General features: G+C 39.6%; 4 protein-coding genes and 1 long non-coding RNA gene across 6 annotated transcripts in view; 3 read left to right on the forward strand and 2 right to left on the reverse strand.

Moving 5' to 3' along the window:
* Positions 1 to 4,575, forward strand: part of LOC127352960 (unconventional myosin-IXAb) — a 130,865-nt gene extending 126,290 nt beyond the window's left edge. Inside the window, exons 44-46 of the mRNA XM_051381874.1 lie at positions 74 to 209; positions 589 to 731; positions 1,581 to 4,575. Of these exons, the coding sequence (XP_051237834.1) occupies positions 74 to 209; positions 589 to 731; positions 1,581 to 1,969 (668 nt within the window). The 3' untranslated portion in view covers positions 1,970 to 4,575. The remainder of the gene's footprint in view (positions 1 to 73; positions 210 to 588; positions 732 to 1,580) is intronic.
* Positions 999 to 6,371, reverse strand: LOC127352962 (uncharacterized). Its single transcript, XR_007881213.1, has 2 exons — positions 6,224 to 6,371; positions 999 to 2,153 (listed from the first exon to the last, which is right to left on the reverse strand). It is a non-coding gene; the product is annotated as an uncharacterized LOC127352962 (long non-coding RNA).
* On the forward strand, positions 6,316 to 9,382 carry LOC127352958 (protein PML). Its single transcript, XM_051381872.1, has 3 exons — positions 6,316 to 6,465; positions 6,632 to 6,683; positions 8,471 to 9,382. Exons 2-3 carry the CDS (start codon positions 6,632 to 6,634, stop codon positions 9,007 to 9,009), a joined length of 591 nt encoding a protein of 196 aa, XP_051237832.1. The 5' UTR covers positions 6,316 to 6,465; the 3' UTR covers positions 9,010 to 9,382.
* Positions 9,383 to 10,101: 719 nt separating this feature from the next.
* On the forward strand, positions 10,102 to 13,039 carry LOC127352955 (protein PML). The gene is made up of 2 exons (XM_051381869.1): positions 10,102 to 10,566; positions 11,589 to 13,039. The coding sequence occupies exons 1-2, from the start codon at positions 10,488 to 10,490 to the stop codon at positions 12,245 to 12,247; spliced, it is 738 nt and encodes a 245-aa protein (XP_051237829.1). The 5' UTR covers positions 10,102 to 10,487; the 3' UTR covers positions 12,248 to 13,039.
* Positions 13,040 to 13,379: 340 nt separating this feature from the next.
* On the reverse strand, positions 13,380 to 22,903 carry mpi (mannose phosphate isomerase). 2 transcript variants are annotated; one of them, XM_051381865.1, is made up of 8 exons: positions 22,838 to 22,903; positions 21,981 to 22,108; positions 20,352 to 20,552; positions 19,269 to 19,410; positions 18,861 to 19,040; positions 17,934 to 18,107; positions 16,662 to 16,870; positions 13,380 to 16,221 (listed from the first exon to the last, which is right to left on the reverse strand). In XM_051381865.1, the coding sequence occupies exons 1-8, from the start codon at positions 22,851 to 22,853 to the stop codon at positions 16,003 to 16,005; spliced, it is 1,269 nt and encodes a 422-aa protein (XP_051237825.1). In that variant the 5' UTR covers positions 22,854 to 22,903; the 3' UTR covers positions 13,380 to 16,002. The 2 variants fall into 2 exon arrangements, with proteins under 2 accessions (XP_051237825.1, XP_051237824.1); XM_051381864.1 differs by lacking the exon at positions 22,838 to 22,903 and adding an exon at positions 22,714 to 22,738.
* Positions 22,904 to 23,103: the final 200 nt, after the last annotated feature.

The raw sequence follows: 23,103 nt of genomic DNA on the forward strand, positions 1-23,103 counted from the left end.
GGAGGAGGAGGAGGAGGAGGAGGAGGAGGTGGAGGAGGAGGGGGTGGTGGTGGTGGTGGTGGTGGAGGAGGAGGAGGAGGAGGAGGAGGAGGAGGAGGAGGAGGAGGAGAGGATGCAGTTGAGGCTGGGCTGAACGAGCAGCAGCAGCTGGCGATGCAGCAAGAGGAGCGAATCCTCACCGAGCAGATCGAGAGTCTGCAGAAAGAGAAGTATGACGTCTCTCTCAGATGACATTGGAAGTGTTTTGTTTATCTGTGTTTGGTTTTCGTGCCACTTCCCTATATTTTAGTGGGAAATATTTTTGTTTATGTATTGCTTTATACATGTTTTCCCAGTCTTTCTATTTTAACTGTCCACCAGTTCCATTTTGACTTAATTGCAACTTGTGTTTCAGTATTATCTTCTAGCATGTTATATATCTTTGGAAAGGGTATTGTTGATGTCCGTATTGATGTTGTTTTTAATCATAAAGAAAACTTGCACTCAAAAAACGCAAATTTGAATAAAAATGATTTACATACAGCAGCTCTGACCAGGCTTGTAACCTGTCATTTGTGCTTGTGTGTGTGTGTGTGTGTGTGTCGGCAGGGAGGAACTGACGTATGAGATGTTGATCTTGGAGCCGCGGGCGTCCGATGATGAGACTCCTGAATCTGAAGCTTCCATCGGCACAGCAGACAGCTCTGAGAACATCACCATGGAGACGGAGGGAGCCACCTCAGACCCCTCTGGTACGTGTGTGTGTGTGTTTGAGGTATATCCCCCTGAGTGTAAGTTAGTTACTTGCATTTATACATCAGAGATACAGCTGAGTCCTCAGTTCCCACAGTACTAGGCTGTTGTATTCATCAGTTATCATGTCATCATCACGGATATTATAGCCGTTATCTTTACATGCACACTGTAACTTGATTATTGTTTATAAGTTGTGATTAAGTGATTATGTTTACTCCTTTCAACCTCAACAAGACTTGGAGCAGCCCTGAACAAAACAAAAGTTGTGTTTGTGTTTTTTTTTTTATTTTGGGAAGGATTTTCATGCATATGTTAGAGAACTAACAGCAGTCAGAAAACAGGAAATGAGCGGAGAGAGAAATGGGGAACAACATGCAACAATGGTCCCTTCCTGGCAACCCGGGACGTTGCAGTCCATGGTTGCCACATTAACATTATTGGAGTATAAAGAGTATGCTTTAGATCTGCTCTATATTAAAACTGCTGCTGTCTTCCTTTTGCTTTAATATGAGACATAAATATAAGTTCAAGTTTCACTTTACCTGCTTCTGTTGAAAGGAAAGCCCCAGTAAGTCAAACCGCATACTGACATAGTGACACCTTTTAGAAGGTAGTTTGAAAGGTGCCAAAGCATCTGTCCCACAAAGCTTTTTCTGAGTTCTGAATCTGTCTTCAACTCTTGTTGGTGACATTTGTACTTTTAAATGTTGTAAATGTGTCTAAACAGTATATTTGCCAACATGGTTATAATGTGTTTTTAATCAGTAACATTGCTGGAGTAGGATTAAGCGCTATACAATGTGTTTGTAACACCTCTCTGCCACTGCTGCTGTCTTTCTCTGCAGACCGTGGCACTTATCGCTCTAGAAAGTCGGATGCAAAGGGAAGGCGAGGTTTGCGCCGCCAGCCCGACTCCCAAGACTCTGCGGATTCCACCTCCACCATCTCCTCCTCCTACCACCCCTCTTCCTCTCTCTCCTCCAACGCCTCTGGCTCTCCCTCCCCACACTACCGGTTCCGCTCCTCCTCCTCCGGGCCCCTCCTCACCTCCTGTGGGTTGGGTGCCCCGTTGGCTGAGGCAGAGGGGAGCCAAAAAGCTGGTAAGACTCGCCACAGGCTCAGGCTAAGCCGCAGCTCACCACGCGAACCCTCGGGAAGCCACCGGAGGGAGTCAGACTTCAGCTCGGGGCCACAGCAGCTGGTTCTGTACGGCAGCAACGAGTTCATGGTGTGAAGCCGAGGAGGGAAGGAACGCCCGTCGCCGCCTGTTTGAGTGCAGGAGGGTGTACGAGAAGGGGAGGAGGGAGAGTCCGGGGTTGAACGAGGCTGGTCACGGGGTTAGGTTTGTGCCCAGTCTCACCTGCTGCCCCTCCTCAGTGCCCACCTCCCTCCTCCCCTGGTCCAGTCAAAGCATAAAGCTGTGGGAATAAAAGAAGAGAAGAGGGACAAAATGACAGATGGTCAGAGAAAGCGGACTGATGACTAATGTGAACGGCAGAAAGCTGGAACAGTGTGAAGTAAAAAAAACGTGGTTGGTCATGTTTATTGACCCTCTGATCTCAGAGCCGTTTGACCCCTGCTGGAGCCCCAGGGTCGGTTAGAGGAGAGAGAGAGAAGAAGGGAAGGACGGGTGGTGAGACAGACAGAGAAAACCCACACCTGCAAAGCCAAATCTTATAGTGCCCCATCTTTAGTTTTCAGTATGTGGGCAAGTGGTTAAAGCCACCCAGAAGAAATGTAGCCATACTGACTGAACTGGTGGACATTTTGTCTGTAACCAGTGCCAAGCTAAGTCTGCTTTTCACGTTTACACAGGACACACCAGCCAACAGGCTGCATGCTCCATCACACCTTTACCAATGTCAGTTTGAAGACACTGTACAGGAATACGTTACAGCTGTATGTTACATTATTATTATTATTATTATTATTATTTTACAGAGGAAAAAAGTGTACATAGAAAGAAACTCCAGTGCTGCTCCTGGGTCGTTCATTGTTGATTAGTCTCTATTTCCTGTTTCTCTATTTTGCAAAGTTTCGTGTCTGGAATTTAGGTTCCACTTTTGATTCTGTGCTGGTTTTGCTGGCCTTGCCGTCATTTGGTTTTTCTCTTTTCCTATTTCACAATAAACAGAGCCAGTTGTGGGTGTCCCCGGGTAATACTCTTGGGGAAACAATTGAAGGAAAAGCTGTTGATCACAGCTCACAGTGCTACGTGTCTGGTGTCACGTTTACTTGACATGTGGTGTCAAATGTCAATCAGCCATAAGTGTATTGTATCTGCCTTTCCCTGCAAACTTTTTGTTTTTCCTTCTGTTTTATTCAGAAACATCAGTGTTACTACATCAGGACTTGAATTTATATATAATATATATATATATATATATATATATATACATGTGTATGTGTGTGTATATATATATATTATTGCTGTCTTATATGTGTTTTTGTGGACAATATTGTTTCAAGGTTTGTTTTTGTTCACATAAAAGCCATTTTTCATGTGTGTGTGTGTGTTTGTGCATGTCTGAATGAATGAATGTATAATTCCTGCCACTGTATTAACTCCCACTATGTGCATGTGTACTCTTCTCTACACATTTCTATGATCCTCTTGTAAAGGTGATAAAAGTCTCTGCACCATCAAGTGACACTAAAAGTAACTCATACTTATGAAATGTTTCATTAGTCTGAGTTGTGGGGAAAGTCTTGCACTCGCCCGCACTCTCAAACCGTCCACGATGTCCTCTGAGCCATCCAGAATGCTCTCCTTATCGTCTTCTTCTTGTTCTTTTTTAACATTATAGCGGCTCTTCCATCCTCTAATCTCCCGGGTCTGGCTGTGAAAAGTAGCATTTAATCTGCCTGTTAACCAGACAAAAACAAGTAGCAACTAACTCAGACCGTCCATGTGTTTCTCATATTCATATTGCTCCTCTCTTTCTGTCTCTGTCCATACAGTATTGCAGTCACAGTCAGTGTAATATTCCGTTTTTTAGGCCTACTGAGTAGCTTAACAGCAATGATGTCTCTATACTTAAGCTGCAATATCCTTCCTTGCTTGCTGCGTCTGTGATCAGATACTTCTGGGCAACCATTGCTCCGATCTCACCAACACAATCAGTGTTAATCAACTTTTCCTTGAAGCTGGAAGTCTCAGTTAAGACTGTGCTGATCTCAGTTTTAATGCAGGTGTGGAGACTTGCAGTGTGCTGTCTTTTTACAACATAAACTGTAGACTTGTTTTAAAAAAAAAAAAACTGTTTTGGAGCTGAGGTGAAAGGACAAAATGGATTCCAAGTCAAATATCTTGAAGTTGATATTTGATGGGATGGTCTTTGTACATGTCCAGTCTGTCAATATGGCATTTGGCCAAAAAAAAAAAAAAAAAAAAAAAAAGAATTTAAAAAAGTGAATGTACCTGTCACTGGAAGGCATGCTCTGCTTTCTCTGGTTGTTTTTGTTCCTCTTTTATACACAGTGTATGTACTATTTATGATCATGCTTTTGGGGTGTACATTGGTTTAAAAGAATCTGTTATAAAAGGTGTTATAAAAGGATATATTATCCTGTGTACGGTTCATTATCTACTATTAATCATGGCAACATTTTAGCAGGCCAATCTCGGTCTGTCATGTTTGTGCTACAAAGCAGGAAAAAAAGAAAAAAAAGAAAAGCGTGTCTTTTTGTCTGCACCACTCTGGACACGGTTATGTATAAGGTGCAATTTGTGTTATATTTCTTTTTTTTAATGATACAAACATGTCTATGGTTGTAAGAAAAAAGACTTTATGGGGGAAATTCATCTGCTTATTAAAAAAGCAAAACTGCAAACACAAATGAGTTGACTAATATTTTACCCAACAGAAGTCCAGAGAGAAATATGTGTATTGTACTTTGATGTCACTGTTATTTCCAACACATTTTTTTTGTATATATATGTTTTTGGGGGGCTTTTTGCCTTTACTGGATATGACAGCTGAAGATACACAGGAAAGGGTGAGAGAGAGAAGGTACAACATGCAGCAAAGGGCCACAGGTTGGACCCGGACCCATTGCCGCTGCAGCAAGGACTAGGGGCCAGGGCCAGGGTGCCCCCACATTTCATACACATTAGTGTTTCTTTGGGACAACATCACACATTTGTGTTCCTTTTCAATATAACAGTTGTAGTTAAAGTCACCCTGTGGAGTCTTCTTGTAAACATATATATTATATATATATATATATATATATACACTGTATGTCTGAACTGTACTTCTTTGCATGTTACTGCCACTTATTGTTAAATATGAATCCATTGCCACCTGATGATGAACTTGATACAAAAAGAGGGAAGACCTCAAAAATTCCACAGTGCACCTTTAATCGGCTACTAATGTTGGGCGACAAGGCCTGGCTCGCAGTCAGTATTTCAGTTAATCCCGAAGGCATTAGATGGGGTTGAGTTCTGGGTTCTGTGCAGGCCTAGTCATGCCCAAACCAGTCCATGAAAAACGGCTGTTTACCAAAAGTATGCCATAAATATCCAGACATAGACAGACAGAAGTCAGTTCAGTTTCAGTCTCCCGGTATCATGCATGCTGACTCACTGTTATGACTCACTGGGACACATGAACAGAAGAGTCATCGTTATATATATAATATCATGTTATAAGTTGCGCCTGTGTTTATTAATGTGGTTGAGAAGAATAGAATATTAAATAACGGCTGTGAAAAAGGCCAATTACTAATAACTGGTTGGTCAGTATCGGGTATGTCAACCGGTGTTATTTGCTGGATGTAAACGCATCAATCTATTCAGTGAACTCCTGCTGAATAATATCACACATCTATTGTGACTATAGCATTCTAATAATATTCATACATTATGTTACCACTTTCTTTCAAACGTTGACTTTAACTATTACAATTATTTTTTAATATTTACTAGTGAACATATAGATTTATTGAGGGATTATAAAACCTCTTAATTGTTGCACACTCTTACTCAGATCAACACTACTTGGTTAAAAATTACAAATAAAAGTCATACACTCAAATAAAGTAGGCCTAAAGGTACAAAAGTATTGACATCAAAATATGTCTACAATATAGAAGAAACAAAAGTAAAAATACAAATTTTAGTAGCCTATAATATATATTATATCATTTGATTATAATTAGTGATGCAACAATGTGTAAACATCACTTTAATGTTCAGCTGATAATATAATAATTATATAATTATATACTGGCCGGCAGCTTAATCCACAGTAATCCATAATCGTCAATCAATCAATTATCAATTGATGTATTATATTTTTTTATAATTTTTGATATGTTTGTGTTCATCTCAGAATCGATTCGTCCTTAAAAATGTAAGTTTCATTCTCATATGTTGTCCACGCAACAGTTACCACAACAAAAGCCCTTACTTCCTGTCAGCCACCAGGTCAAAAATGAAACTAACAGAGGAGAACAGCGACGAAGATTCCACGATAAATACCTTTTGTTTTTGAGACTGCGACCACATCAGCACAACCGAGCAGGGAGGTGATTCACTAGAAATACAAATACGTCGAGTTTCTCTTCTTCCGAAATGAAAGTAGAGCTCCAGTTTGAGGGGCAGTGATTCACCTGTTGCTCCCTCCCGGTTCGGTCGGGGGAGATATGAGAGGTTATTACAGCTGACTTCACATCTGCCACACCACTCAGCTGACAGCCTGCCACCACATCAAACTGCCCACGGTGAGCTTCTTCTTCCATTCCTCAGGTTATCACACAGACTCCGATGTAGTCTCATTGCTAGCTGGAAGCTAACTCTGTGGAGTATTATTTATTTAATTGACAGTCAGTGATGTCAGACTGTGTGGGTGTATTTCAGCTCATGTTCAAATCTCTTTAACTCCTGCAGATGTCTGCTGATAAAACCATCGTTTTCTTTGACCTGGAGACCACTGGCTTAGGTAATGTCAACTTTAAAATCTGTTTGTCTGCTTATCAGTACTTCATCAGTCACATTGTCATCAGTTCATTTAAATATGACCTTTTATTTAACTTTATTTAATAACAGTCAGTGTTATAATGGTCACGTTTTCAACTGTATTTGACCAAAATATTTTAAAAATATTTTTATATAAATCATTTTATTGAGTGTGAATGTTTATATATTTTTTTAGAATATTGAATCATATTCAGAGCTTTCAGCGACATTTTGTTGCCTTCATTATTAAAATTTATTTGTCAAAATAATGATGTTCAACCATTGTGTATTCCTAAAACTATCTTATTGTATCCTCAATTACTTTTAACCTGTAGTGGAAGAATTACTCTAGTTAATAGTCCTGCTTTTAAAATCTTACAACAGTAAAGTAAAAGTAAATTAGCATCAAATTATATTTAAAGTACCAAGAGTACTCATTATACATAATGGTCTATTTAATTATAATTAGTGATGTATTACCTAAGTTATGTATGTGACGCTTCCTAGGAACTCAACTGATATTGGCCAACATCGTAACTGAGGTGGAGTCTTTATGTGATAAGGAAGATAAGACTGTACAGTTTTTATTTTCCGTGTTTTCTAATCTCACATAAGAACATGATTGTTTCTTCTAGTCCATGAAGATCATGATCAATGAAAGATTATAGTTTGGTTAGTGAAGGGTGGAGTATGACTACATGGTAGTCATTACACTTTGAATATTACACAACAGAGGCCCAACCACAGACAAACCAGAGATGTTCTTCCTGTAGCTGCAACAGGATGCCTCTGCTGTTGCATCATGGAGATTTAATTATATTACACGTTATACAAATAGTCCATATCCTAGAATATTAAACTCAAACCCCTGCGAGCTTGGCAAGAACTTTCAGTGTTTTCTTTTTAAAGACCAAATGATGAATCATTTAATTGAGAAAATAAGGCAGGGTTAGGGTTACTGTTAGGGTTAGGGTGGTACAGTTTAATACAGATCAAATGACTCAATGACATACCATCACACATTTGGCAGGATGCCATGACAGGAAAAATAGTTACATCTCCATGTCAGCTGATCTCTGATGAGAGTAAAGAAACCACAAAATTCAGCCTTTGAACCACAACTTGTATATCAGTGATTCTTTTATTTACATAACAGCTTTTTGTTCTTGCTTTTCTGTTTTCAAGATCAGAAAATCATGTTCTGTTCGGTGTAATTCTTTCTGCTTGCGTTGCTAGGCAATAGCTGTATAAACAAGAAGGAATACTTTTGAAAAAGAAACATTGTTTACACTTCTGAAGAAGCAAAGGAATTTCCTCAGTTGTCACAAAGATGGTTCAGTTGTTATCACTTGACATTTTGGACTCTTACATGGGAAGAATGATATCACTCATGTCTGTACGCTACATTTGAAGATACAGCACGGGGGGGGGATAGGTAGCCTGGAAACAAGAGAGTCCAGCACATCATTTTTACAGATTTTCTTGTATAGATGAAATAAATGAGATATAATTTGTTAATTAGTGAGCTTTAAATGTGTTGATAGGTAGAACAGCAGCTCACTAATTTACACCGCTTCATGCGATATTTGGTTATTTGGTTCTACAACACACTGTCAGTACATCTCTGAGAAGGGCAGAAAAAATCTCAACAATTGCTGACAATGTTTTATATATGTTTTTATATTATTATTATATTGTAACCTATATGTTTTTATATTTTCTTTTTTTATTTTATTATCCTCCTTTAATTCACCTGTTCCCTACTTTCAGACACTGCAGTGTGTGACATCATCCAGTTGTCGGCCATCTGTGGGGAGAAGGTCTTTAACGCCTACACCCTCCCCCGCCGCGCCCTCACCGAGAGCGCCAAAAACGTCACAGGCTTCACCGTCAGCAATGGCTGCCTGTTTCTCCGTGGGGTGCCAGTAGACACCATCCCTCTTTTTGATGCTCTCACCTCCTTCATCACCTTCCTTCGCTCCTTCCGCCGCCCTGTGGTGCTGGCGGCCCACAGTGCAAGGCGGTTTGACGCGCCTGTGCTCACCAGAGTGCTGACACAGTTCGTCCTCCGGCAGGAGTTCCAGAAGGTGGTGTCTGGGTTTCTGGATACCTTCCTGCTCAGCAAGAATGTCTTCCATGGTCTGAACAGTTATTCTCAGGAGAACTTGGTCCGCCACTTCCTTGGAAAGACCTATGACGCTCACAATGCTATGGAGGATGCGAGGATGCTGCAGGAGCTGTTCAACACATGGAACCCTGGCGGATGGGATATCAGCAGATTTACCTACAGGTCATCCCTAGCATTTTAAAAAAAGCTTCAGAAAACACAAGAATATTTTTTCTTCATGTACAGTTTGGTCTAACTGAACATGAAGAAAAAATATTCCATCTAAAAAACATCTAAAAGTTTTGTTCTCATCATGAACCCTCAGGTTGTTGGACGGACTTTGAACATTCAGAAAAAATATTAAATGACGGGTAAATTAATTTCCTTGTGAATGGAGACAAATAATGTTAACTCACAGATAAGTCATGTTGATTCTGTATAATGATTTATATTTGAAAGCTACATATTTAATGTTTTTTTAACATGTCTCACAAGTGTACTTTGTCTTTCCAGTCAAATGTAGCACAGTTTGCCAAACAAGAACCAATAAACTTTCATATAATTCTTCTTCACAACTTGGTATTTACTTTTTTTTATTTGCACCTAATTTCAGTAATCATACAGGGAGAAATCTGTCCAAGGACAAGCCTCAGTGGAACAGCATGGACTGCATCTCCCATTCTGTGTTTCAACATTTCTTTCTGCTATCATCTTCATTACCTGCAGCTACCACCTACCTGCCTACAGTGTACAGGTGTAATAAACCCATTAAACCCATGCCAAATCTTTAAGACTTTTCTCAAGGGTTTGTGGCACAGTATTAGTAATAGTAAGTTGATATATACATACTTATGTGTGCTACATTTACATATATATGTGTACATATATACAAATAAATTATCTGATATCTACAATTATAATAAAAAATCAAACAATCATTTTTTATTTATACAAAAGGGAAAGACTAAAATAAGAGGGAGATGTTATAAAAACTAATATAAAATACACTTGATAAGTGGTATTATCCAATTAAAGTAAGTAACAATGTACACAAGTACACATAGTACGACCCAACTATTCATCTAAACACATTAATTAAGTATAAGTGTATTGGTGGGTCTTCTTATCTCTTACAAAATTCACTACCATAATCACTATATATATATTTACATATATTTACATACTGTATGGACATATACTGCAGTCAGTGCATCTTTTTTATTGACTGTCTGGTTTCGTGTTCCTTTATTTCCTGTGGAGGGCAGCACTGTTTGTATCTGGTTGATATTTTACAAAAGAAGAAAGTGATTTGTGCGCCTGCGCAAATCTGAAGTCAAGCATTGGTAATACAAGTTTTCCTGATTCGTTCTAGTTTTTCTTGGAAAACAATACTGAAATATAAACACAGTTTATAGCTGTTTTTAGTGCTCCGCTAATGGACTACAGCTAATGTATCTTGTTCTCGTCCGTAAACTCATCTTCAAAGAGGCTTTTGTTTTGAAAGTGTCGCTGTCCCGTTGGAGCTGTCTGTACGTAAAAACACGGAGGGAAAATCTGCATACACGAGTTTACTGACGCCATTATGTGTCTAAATACGTACCGCCAGTGTCTCTAGTGTGTCTCTGTTTATTTCACCAAACCCCACTGTCATATTAAAGTTGACACTGTGGCTGTGGCGGGATGCAACAACCAGAACCAGACCGACTGAAGACATCTCCACAGTCGCTGGTTTTCTTTGACTTGGAGACAACTGGACTGGGTAAGATCACTGCTGTTATATTGTGGCTTATTGTCAGTGTCACACTGCATGTATGTTTGTGGATAATCTTACGAGCTGTACATACTGGATACCAGCAACATACTTTAGTTTCACTGTTATCTCATTTAATACAAGTTGAATTGATGCATGAAAAGACTATCTAGTTTAAAATGAATAAGGAGCAATAACGGGGCAAACATTCATGTGAATGTCAAGTGATTTTTTACAGTTTGCTTAAAATATTCATATTCAGTTAGTCAAATCAAATCAAAATTATCATTAGGTCTGGATGAAAACAATATATACTGTGGGACCATGAGGTTTGGCCATACAGTTTCATACTGTTACATCTGCAGTGTGTGTTAGGACTGTTTTATGTTGTTGTTTATGTCTTATTTTGAATTGATTCTAAAAATAATTAAACACTTTGATTTGTGCTGATTTTTGGCATTTAATTGCTGAATTACAAAAGTACGGTGGCCGACTAGGGCAAACACGCCGCAAACGGCAAAACGCTGCAAACACGGGAATGATCCAAACACACAGACACATAAAAACAAATGCAACAGAAAAATGCTGAATTTGCAGCGTTTATATCTTGCTGTTGTTTTGTTGTTTTGTGTGTTTTTGGTATTTGCAGCATTTTTCTTTGGCAGTTGTTTTGTGGGTTTGTATGTTTTTGCTTCTGCTCCGTTTCTGTGATTGCGGCATTTTTCTGTTGCTGAGTTTTTCTGTTGCATTTGTTTTTATGTGTTTGTGTGTTTTTGGTTTTGCATCATTCCCATGTTTGCAGCGTTTTGCCATTTGCGGCGCGTTTGCCCTTGTCGGCCACCGTACAAAAGAGACAAGACATACAATTATCTGAGTATTTTCTCCATTAACAGTTTTCTGAATTTATTTTCCAGATAATTAGCATCATGATAAAGTATACATTTAAGTATGATTTTATCTAATGAAGGTTATCAAAGACTGAATCCTCTGAAGCCATGACGTGGTGCCTTGTACATGTTTTATTTCTCCAGGTCAGTCCTGTGAGATCGTCCAGCTGGCTGCAGTGAGTGGAGGCCACTCACTCAACCTCTACGTCATCCCCCGGGGTCAAATCCAGCGAGGAGCAGCCAAAGTGACCGGCTTCAGGGTCCGTAGACACAGACTGTACCTCCATCGACAACTTGTCCTCACCAACTCCCTACGAGAGGTCCTGGTCTCCTTCATAGCTTTCCTTCAGATGCTCGGACGCCCACTTGTTGTTGGCCACAACATCCGCCGCTTCGACTGTCCACTGTTGGCTCGAGCTCTCGATGAACTGGACCTGAGAGCAGAGTTTGAGTCATCAGTCTCAGGCTGTGTTGACACTCTGCCTCTGGCTCGCGAGATGCTGAAGGACCTCTGCCTCCAGAGTTTTCGACAGGAGAACCTGGTCAGGGAGCTGCTGGGTGTGAACTACAAGGCCCATGATGCTTTGGAGGATGTTCGGGCATTACAGGCTCTGTATAGTGTGCTTCAGCCCACACCAGAGGTGGTCTGTAGGCATAAGTTCACTCTGGACACCATGAAAAACAAACCAACTGTGAAATCTAAAATGCCCTGTAAACTACCAGAAAAGCGCCCCCTGTTGGAGCACATCAGGCAGACCGTGAAGGCCACAGAGAGCAAAGCAGAGGAACTTAATGAATTATAAAACTCTATATGTCAATAAATTATTATCAGACTGAGAAATAAATACAGTAAACCATTGCGCAGAAGACTGGCAGCCTTCATCAGCCTGTATGATGACATTGTGTGCCACATGCTAGAACATGAAACCCACTCGACTGCTTGGTGGCACAAAACAAGAAGGCTGTTCCTGTGCAAACAGAGCCAGAGCTGTCAGTCTTTTCCAAAGGTTGATGGTGGAACAAAAGCTGTTGAAAGCCGAGGGAAGCTTAGAGAGACTATACATGCACATCTGTAAATCACAGCAGCATAAGATTAGGGCGTGGCTGGTTCTTCCATAGCCCAATATGGTCTTTAATTATTCTAGACTTCCTTTATTGGCTTTGTCAATCTGAAGTTTCGTATATGTATGCTTCAGTCATGCTTTTCATTACTCCAAAAACTGCACGATACTAAGCAGATTGGTTTCATGGGGGTTTGATGCAGCTGTAGTAAGACCTTCTTAAGAGTTTTAAGATGGCTGCATACTGTTTGCTACCTCTTCACTATTTATTAACAAAAAGCCAAAGTTCACACATCTGTGTATGATTTATAAATGGTGAAATGTAGATAATGGTAGGAAGATTTTAAAATATGTTTCTTAGCTTAATTGTTACTCATCACTGAGTGTTAGTAGTGACAACAGTTGAAAAATTCACCTTATGTATATAGTTTGGTCACTGAGAAAATATTTATGTTAATTCAGGTCAAAGTTTCAAGACAACGTATTTTTAATGGAGGTAAATAAATCTGTTAATAAATGTATTGTATAACTACAGTGTGTCTGTGTGTGTGTGTGTGTGTGTGTGTGTATATTTCATTGCTTGTTAGTGTTTGAGCACAATATCAGTAAGAATATTTTTAAATTACTAATACTAACTAACTACTAACTAATTACTATAATTAACTTGATATGTATCACTATATGGCTAAATTTGAAACTTGAAAATAACACTGTAATATCAAAACATGATCATACCATACGATTTCAACAAACAGTAATGTTGAATTATTGCCATTATCAGCATAATCAGGCCCTTAATGTGTTTTGCCTGTTCCTATCAGATTTAAACAACTAGCGGTACAGAATCAACACAAAAACTAAGGCATTCAGATAGTTCAGTAACAGAACAAGGCTTTATTAAACCACTTTTACATACACGTGTTCTCTGCAGTCCCAGGTTACAGCATCACCATTGATCAAAAATGCTAAACCATGCCTTCACTAAAAATATTCCAAGTAATGTTCCCACAATAGTTAAATAAAACAATTAAGGTAAAACAGTGTGGCCTTCAGATTTGTGTGCATTTGAAGGACAAGAGTTGAAAGTGAAAAAATCCTAAAAAGAAATAACAAATAATTTCTGTGCAAAGTCCTGGACGAACAGCATTAAAAGTAAAAGGTGACTCAAAACAAGATCAGTAACAAAGGTGTGATAGTTGAATGACAAATTAAAATCAGATACTGTTTAAAACATTAACCTCTACAAGATTACCTCACTAAATTAAAACATTTAGAAAAGATGGCAAATAGGTTGTTGACAAAAATAACTGGAAATGCTACAATTTTAGAGATACAGAAGGATGAATTTGAGGTAATGGTTCTTTAATCAAAAAGATGCAGTAATTTTAACTATTAACGCCCTTCAATCTCTTAATATTCTTCCTTTTTTCAACAGTCGTAGCAACCACAAACATCATCTATATCAGAGATCAACCTACATCGCTAACATGGTCAGTAGGTAAAAACATTAGCATTGGCTCATTTCACTGTAGTCATGTAGAAATATTCACTCAGTGGTAGGTTGGCAGGCTGATAGAGCATTCGTTCTCAAATATTTGATTCAAGACTATCTATAAAAACTGTTGCAACAATAAAGTCCTCTTCATGATTGAATTCAGACTGACCCTGGTGTGAACTGGAATATTATGCAGATGTTTGCACCATCCTGAAATAATCTAGTTGCAATATTGTATCAACAGTGTTGGAAAGTGGTCACCATAAAAGATTTTACAGTAAAGATAAGCCACTCACCCCCATTATATGACAATGTACAGATAAAACCTTATAATAAAGCCAGGGATAAATTCTCTTAGTATGTAATGTCACGTATTGATGAATCAGTACAAACAACAAAACATGCAAAGTCTGAAAAATTTGGCTTCAAATACGGACACGATTGTTCCTCTAATGCTATAAAATTGAATGCAGCATTTTGTTGAACAACTGTACAATACGTGGATGTGTAAACCGACTTGGGTCAAATTGTATTAAGTATGGAACAAGCAGCAGTAGTGCATTTTCAATCATATATGTTGGAGTTTTAATCAATATGCATTCCTGATTCCCATGTCGCCATGCTTCATGGGACAAAGATAGTTAGTGGTCCTTTGTGATTGCTCCTGTTTTGTTTTTTTTCTTTCTTCTCTTTTTATGATTGTTCACTACTTTGAGGAGAAGTTTCCAGACCATAAACATGCGCTGGTAACAGTTAAAAGCAGTACAACTATCCAGGGTCAACTTCACTGTGGATGGTGGCTCGTACCATTATCACAGTCGAGGCCCTCTCCAGTATTACTGCTCTAAATCAAACATGCACAGGCATCTCAGTATAACACTATATTCTCTCAACTGTTGATATACTAACATTGTATTTCTCCCAGAGGAGGATATTTACTTGTTCAAGCTAAACTAAAATGATAAAAGAGGAAGTTGCACCAGTGATCCTGGAGAAAGACAATCTGCTGGCTCTTTTAACACTCTCTCAATTCTCAACAAGGTGGTACTGTATTTGTACAAAGCAGTGAGTGGTGGTGTACTGCACCATTGTAAACATATCCCCTACCCTGCTTCAGTGCTGTTGGAATAAATCACTGTTAGTGTGTGTTACCTCTGTCTCACATTGGAAGATAACAACATACAGCTGGAAGTGTATTAGGAATAAAAAGGAGAATGCCACAAACCCAGACCAGTAAAAAAAAACTCCCACACTGTAAGTTGCACATGAACAATACTTAGAGAAAACAATCTCACAAAAAGGTTTATTTATTAGCTGAATTTAAGCTCTCAATCATATCTTATGACCTTTATCAGCAAAAAGTGTCTGGCCGTCTTTCATGGAATTGTAGATTTTCACATTTGAATTTCTTCTTAAAAAGAATTAAAGCTTAAAGCTAAATTGATCTTATGAGATTGTTTTCTCAACTGCGGTTTCCAAGGTCAAGAATAAGCTTTCATGCAACATTTTGATCAGTCGATCTGCATCATAAGCCTCATCAGGAACCTTTCGAGGATCCAGGGATCCTAACAGTGTCATTTGCACTTTTTTATATTGTGTCCTGTTCAGTGTTGTGAACGTATTTTACTTTTTATTATCTGTGTGTACCTAAGAGGAATTTGGGTATGTATGCTCTGCTCTTTCTATAAGATGTAATTGCACCAATACAGGTAAAAAACAGGATAGTTAAAAAGACAGCGATGGATCACTGCTGGATTTTAAAGTGAAAGAACACTGCTGGAGGCGGCAGAGCAGTCCGCAGGTCAAATTAGGGTTGGGGGGGAGCAGCGGGCACAGACGAGCATCGACACGCCGTGTCTGAAAGCTCTTTTAGCATACTACCTACTAAGAAGTGCACAGAGATCATTGGGCTCAATCCATAACACAGTGTAGACTTGTTGAGTCAAACCAGAGGAAAACACACAGGTAGTATGAGCTTTCACACACAGCCACAGACTCACAGCTACAGGAGGCAGCAGGCTCGGAACATGGTCATCCCCGACTGAGAAGTGATGTGCAGGGAGACGCTCTCGTTGGCCGAGACAAACAGGACGGTGCCCCGCCTCAGCGTGATGTCGGAAAGGGCAGCGGCACAGGTTGCCGTGGCGTCACCCTCAATGACCAGGAGGATGCTGGCACTGTCGACTGGAGCAACAGTGTACTGCTTCACTGAGGCTGGGACCTTCAGGAGGGATGGGACAGAACAAGGTGAGCATGATAAGATTTTACCAATATATGTGTCTACCTTGTTAACTCGTGTACACATGACTGTAATAGACATTTTTAGGATGTTCTTATTAGTTCTGGTGTATTTGTTATTTTACAGAACTACAATTTTATGTCCAATACATTCTGAGACCGGGTACAACAGCAGAAGAGCCAAGGGGGACAATGCATGATGAACTATACTTCAGACAGACAAACACTTTAAGCAACTTATTTTTTCCCCAAATTATATTGGCTAATTTTACTTTCTAGAAGCTGTAATTATTCCTTTATTGCCCTTAGATGCTTTTATGGCGCTGACACACTGGCCAAATAATTCATGGAATAACCATTCCTAAATTAATGGTTTCATCATCAAGAAATGGTGTAATCATCTAGTTAGCTGAGGTTCCATACCTGTATCCTCATGACAGTGAAGTCTGGCACTGGGGGGTCGTACAGGGACACACATGGGTCTGAAGCGTCCTGAACACACGGAAAGATTTTGGAGCTGGCGGGGGCGGGGCTGTAACTCAGCATCTCACACAGCGTGTTGACATCAATGTATTTCGGTGTCAGACCGGCCCTCACCGTGTTGTCTGAGCAGGCCATGCACTCGATACAGTCTAGATGAACGGATGAATAGACATAAAAGGAAAGCAAGTTCTAAATAAGAAGAGTGGGCAGTCGACTCTCCTTCAAATGGAAAAATCAATTCTCAGATACTGTTACAATGTGATGTTAAATGCATTACTGGAGTTATTTCGTCTCCACCACTGGCCTCATCTACTTTCACAATTAGAGATTTCCCAGAATGCCATTTGATAAAAGGAGTGAGATGATTATATGAGTGGACAGGAACACTGATAGCAAAGGCAAGACTAACATTCTTTCCAAAGATAAAGGTGAACTCAACACCTCTTATAGCTAAATTGCATTCTGGTCTGCTGAGGCAGCTGTTAGTGAAGACAGTATGTTTCTGTGGACTGACAACAAAACTCCATGTTTCTGGATGATGTGTGATGATTTACTATGTGATGTGACTTCATCAGTGCTTGTTTTTGTTTTTTGAAAATTATCAGATAACATTTCATTTTCTAGTTAACAAAAATTACGAAAGTCCCAAAAGGACCAAAACCAACAGGGGAATTGACCCTATTAACAAGCATTGTTAGTGCAATCAGCCCTGGTGTAGCTTATTCCTCAGTACCATAGAGCTCCATTGTTGTCCAAAAACTAAAGCTGGGTGACATATTCCTTCATTACCAACACACACACACACACACACACACACACACACACACACATACTAGTTTATCTTGACTAAATCCCATCTACACCATCCTGCTGCAGGAAATTCTCCCTAAAGAAACAAATTTAATCCTGTTTGAGTAACGTTTGCTAAAAACTACAGTGCTCAGCTGTTTTAGGAAATTACTGCGGAGGAGCCAATGGACTTTGGGTAGGAAAGCCAGAAAGTATTGACAGAGACACACTAACATATTGTTGTTTTTTGGCTTTTGGCCATATCCTTTAATACTTCCTCTGCTGCTTCTCTGTCACACAGGAGCACTGCAGGGACGCTGAAGTGTCAATAATTTACGAACTGACATTCTGCTGTTATCCACTAGCCTGGATAAGATCTAGGGAGGTAAATCTCATGAATATAAACAAAAAGTATCATCTGACCTCCGTAAAGGTAAGCGTGCGGCTCATTGGCACCCAGGAACATGGCCTGGCCTGGTTCCAGGACCATGTGGTTAAGGAAGTAGATGGAGAAGCAGCCGATGTCTCCGGGGTACTGGGAGTGAAGGCGGAGCAACAGGTCACCGTTGCTGCTTGATGTGTCCTTCCCTGCTGCACCTACATGAGGGTGAACATCCATGAGTGTCAGGAAAATGTGTTTCAAAAGAGCAGAACAACTGAACTGCACTTCTTCTTAATTAGTTTTAAAGCCCCCAATTTGTAGAATTAGAAAATCTCTGGCGCCTCCTGGTGGTAGTATCATTGAAAGACACTGGCAGACAGGAATGCACAGTGCTACTCCCCTTCCTCCCTGAATCTGGGGCACTGAGATCAATGTGCTACAGCAGCATATGCAGCACTGCACCATTTTAACCATGAAGAATCATTTGAAAGAGGCTATAATAACAGAAAAATTGACCCAGAGTGGCTTTAATTTAATTAATGTTTCATTATAATGCTTTTACTGCTTAATGAAATGTCACCATGTTTCAGTATTTAACTTGCAGCTTTATTTGCAAATTTGCTGACCTTCTTCTAATAGTTTTTTTTTAGGTGAACTTGTGTTGCTTAACTTTTATCAGCTGGTGGATATATCTGTCTTTATATTGCACTTGCGTCAGATATCAGATTGTTGATGAAATTAAAGATTGTTTCCTCATATTGAGCAATCCTCTTATAGTCAAACAGGCTATAGACAGAGAGGGTAGGGCGTGCAATAAAGAAAGCTCAGGCTACAATGCTACATTTCTACACACATGTGCAGTATTTTGACTCTTAAGTACTGACAGGTAAACGCTTTATGACAAACCAACTAAATAAACTGAATAAAAACAGGAATTTTCCATTAGCTATATCCCTCAACCTCCTCACCCTCTTCAGTGACTCTCTTGACCAGCATGTTGAGCTGATCTACGAACACCTTCTTCTCACAGTTCATCATCCTGGTGAAGCACTTCTTCAGCACCTGGCTCGTCTGAACCACATCTCCCATGCAGCATTGCAGCTCCTCCGCTGCCTCACTTCCCACCAGAGCTCGGAACTCTGGGACAGCTGATGGGTGCACACACACACACACACACACACACACACACACACACACACACACACACACACACAGATACAAGGTATGAATTTATGAACTGCACAGTACTTTACCTTCACATCCATTATATGATATACAGTAAATGTACGGGTTTGACACCAAAACCCCTTGTTTCTCTAGTAACTGCAAAATCAATCCAAAACCCTCTAATGACTCTGTGGGACATTGGGACTCACATTTAAGGTATCCCAGGATCTCCTCCACTGGTCTGAAGCCACAGAGGCCCTGAAAGCGGGTAAGAGCGATGGCCATCTCCGGCTTGTGGTTGTTGTCTGGATAGTGCTCCGGAAACTGAGCATGGAGACGAGCAGCTAACTCCTGACCAAACCATAATGACAGAAAGGGAAATGGGTTAGTAAAGAGGGAAGGCAGAGTGCCAAAGACAGTATGCAAAAAAAATGAGCATGCCAGTCATCCATCTATTTTATAACCATATACTGTATTTAGATTTCTGTCTGTTAGTGACAACAGGATAATGTCACTGAAATTTCAAAATAGACATTTCAGGAGACAACATTCAGTCTTTTTTTTTAGACTGGGAATTAAGCTCTCCTTTTAAGCAATCATAAAAACCATACAAAGATACTATGATAGTAATTATTCATTTGTAATAAGACACACAACAAATTAAATACTTCCCATCACACAGCCCTCTTCTCTCAAAATAGGCAATATTTTAAAAAACATTTAGTGTTGCACTAAAGTTAGTGTTATATATACTGTCAATGGTTGCACTTCTATAATATTGTATTGTATGTATTGAAAGTTTTTTAAAAATTCAAAGACAAAAGTGTACAATGTAAGATGTGTTGTACCTGTTGAAAATATTTTTTATTTTAAGTATCAAAACTGACGCAGCAGTTCCATGCATTGTTCTGAAAACCTGGTGCCTACATTACCCACAATGCAACTCGACCACCAACAGTTTAGTGAGAGATTCGGGTGTGTTATGCTAGTACCACCCAATGTAGCCTCAACGAGAGATGAAGAAGGACTACAGCAACTCTACACCCTGTTCGTTTTCGTTATCACCTGAGGCAATTTATCAGACACAAAAGGCTTTACAACATTTGTATCTGTAAGAATGTTTTTGTTTGACAGCTTTCCCAATTTAATCAGCTGTATTCAAACACAGAAAAAAGTATAATGTTGTAATCATTAAAAAAAATCCAAGCTAAACAATTTCCCAATTCAGAATAATGAGTCATGTCATGCAGAATTTGAACACTGTGTAGGTGTGTGTGTGTTTGTGTACTCACTCTGTTGGGGTGGGCCTGTATGGACAAGGCTGTGTTGACAGAGAGGACTTTGAAGAGGAAAGGCAGCTGTCCCTGGAAGGTGTCTTTGACCTTGGAGCCCAGGCAGGCAGGGAAGTGGGCGATCCACTGTCCCAGTGTAGTCTGTGCGATCCTGTTGTCTTTAATCTGGGCATCACCTTTTGGGTGAGCACCCATCCACAACTGGAAGAGACAGCAGAGATTACGTCAATAATGTCCAATATTGGAATTTCGACATACTCTTAATAATAGTGAGTGGAAACAGAAGAAGACGAAAGGTTGAATTAGTGGGTTTGTGACTAGAAGGTCGATGAAACAACAATAAGTTCCAAATCCCAATTAAAAATATAATTAATCTGAGAATAAATAAAACTTGAAAAATGTAGACGTGGCAGTACTGTTTGTTCCTTTGTCCTCCTTAACGAGCTTCCTGAGGGAGAGAAAGGGCTGGATCATACATTTACATTTAACCAATTTATCTAATGCTGTAATCCAAAGTGATTTATACTCAGTGAGAAAGGAGGAACCCCAACCATTTTAGTGTAAATCACTCTGGATTAGTCTAATGACTCGAATGTAAATGAAGGACACAGTCTATCAAGGACACACACTGACTGCAGCGGTGAGGCTCACACTGGTAACTTTTTTGGTACAGGCTGGTCTCTCTAACCTGTGTCCTGCATCAGCCCTACATGTGTACATGTGTCAGTACTCTCCCAATTAAATACTGTCATGGATTAAATGTGTTTTCAATCTGAAGGAAAGTTCCACTATATTAACACATTGCTGATTTTTGAGTAAATTCTCATTTTGTATTACAATGTACACATACATTTTAAGATTATGTCTATTTCCCCTTACACAAAGCTATAATGTAATCAATAAAAAATTTACCACGACTGTAACAGGACATGAAACTGTAAGACTAACATGTCACAGACATGCTTAACACTAAATCACATACTGTAATGTTGGATTAAACATCCAAAACCACCCTCTGACTAGCAGCATGAAATCACATAATGACCAACCATGACATGTGACATTAATGTGTCTTGTGGTACATGGAAATGTCACCACTGCCATAGCTTGAACTAATGACCTTCATGACAAACACTGTAGAGCTACTGTAGCTAAATAAGGAAAGACTTATGAAAGGCACGGAGAGAACACAGCTCTCTGCCAAGACACGGAGGAACAACATCATGGATCTTTGTACTGAGGCAGAGTTTGCACACTGTAGAGGACAATGTCAATAAATTTAAATATCCTATAATATATAATGTAAAGATTAAGTGTTAGCATCTGTGTAATTATTCTGTTATTATCTTATTATCTATAAGGGGTCCTACAATTTAATGTCAAATTTCTAAGTGATATGTCAGAGAACTGGAAGGAAAAACTAATTTTAAACTCTGTTCTGGTGTTTAAAAATATAAATGACATTAATTGACCTAGAACTGCTGTTCACAGTAAAATGAAAGCTACAGATCAAACATTTCAACTCATGCTATGTCAGATATTTCTGGTCCAACTTTGACAAAACTTGACCTCCAATAGATATACAGACACACATCTCTGGCACCAGTCCCTTCCCAGTAACAACCTTACCTCTGCATAGGGCTTGCCAGCCTCTATGACAGCTAGTGGGTCTCCACCAACCACCAGTTTGGCCACCTCGCTGTCCACACCAACCTTCCCCCATGCATAGTTTTGCACGGCACAGGTGAGGGGAAACACTGAGGAGGGACCACATTTTAGAAACAAAAATGAATGAATACAGAACTACATTACACTCCCTGAAAGGTGCACATCATTTTGCATTGAGTCACTGATTATCTGTGTGTCCAACTGTTTCCCAAAGCAGGATGCAAGTCTTTTCAAAACCCCTGCTGCCTCTCCATGTGGCATGGCAACCGGTTTGTTAACTTGCAACATCAGCTTTGTCTTTCAATAAGGCGTGGCATATTTTGACAGGGAGAAATAATCATACACAGCCAGCCCAGATACATATACCCTCATTAAAAAATCAGTAAAACCGGGGGAGCAGATTCCGCCGGGGATACATTACACCGGCCAGCTGACGATGCACCGTCCACTGACAGAAACACACACAGTAAGCAGGTTTACGTCTGCGAGCCACTGCGTCCGCCCGAAGACATTTTATATAGTGGTAAAAAAAAAAAAAAAAGGTTAAGCCATGTGTTATCTGTATTTATCCAGTCTGTGGTTATCCCCCCTGTAAGTGCTAACAGTGGTGCTCTGAACGCTTCACATTAAAACATACAAAACGCCGGCTGAAATAACGGATGCTACAACAACGGGCTCGTTAGTTCAGTCTCACCGTGTCTATAACACGTATCAGGTGTCCTGTAATGGAAATAAACCGCTGCAGGAGACGCTAGCTCAGTGTTCATCGATAAAACAGATGATTTTGACTCAGTTAAGAGGGAGAAAATCTCACTCACCTCTCACTTCCTCCATGGCTGCGACGTCGGCTGTCAGAGCGCTGCTGACGTCACCGATCGACGAGCGGCTTCGTTGAGTTTTTTATTTTTTTATTTTTCAGTTTCATAAAACGTTAAAATGTCAAATGTAAAATAAAAACAACCCAAATTAAATTATTAATGGGTTTTTTTTTATCAGCGCCAAAAATATCTAAAGCTGTACAGAAGCTTAATTTATTGATATGTGATCTATTAAAAATAAAAAATGCATAGTCTTTAACCAAGCA

Source organism: Dicentrarchus labrax, unplaced genomic scaffold, assembly GCF_905237075.1.
Source record: "Dicentrarchus labrax unplaced genomic scaffold, dlabrax2021, whole genome shotgun sequence".
Lineage (NCBI taxonomy): Eukaryota > Metazoa > Chordata > Actinopteri > Moronidae > Dicentrarchus > Dicentrarchus labrax.

Excerpts from the sequence above, each read along its gene's own strand:
- LOC127352958 (XM_051381872.1), top strand. The coding sequence starts at position 6,632 with ATGTCTGCTGATAAAACCATCGTTTTCTTTGACCTGGAGACCACTGGC. Across the intron at positions 6,684-8,470 it reads CCTGGAGACCACTGGCTTAG|ACACTGCAGTGTGTGACATC; the intron begins GTAATGTCAACT and ends CCCTACTTTCAG.
- LOC127352955 (XM_051381869.1), top strand. The coding sequence starts at position 10,488 with ATGCAACAACCAGAACCAGACCGACTGAAGACATCTCCACAGTCGCTG. Across the intron at positions 10,567-11,588 it reads CTTGGAGACAACTGGACTGG|GTCAGTCCTGTGAGATCGTC; the intron begins GTAAGATCACTG and ends TTATTTCTCCAG.
- mpi (XM_051381865.1), bottom strand. Across the intron at positions 16,871-17,933 it reads GCACGCTTACCTTTACGGAG|ACTGTATCGAGTGCATGGCC; the intron begins GTCAGATGATAC and ends CCGTTCATCTAG. Across the intron at positions 16,222-16,661 it reads TCACTGTCATGAGGATACAG|GTCCCAGCCTCAGTGAAGCA; the intron begins GTATGGAACCTC and ends TCCCTCCTGAAG.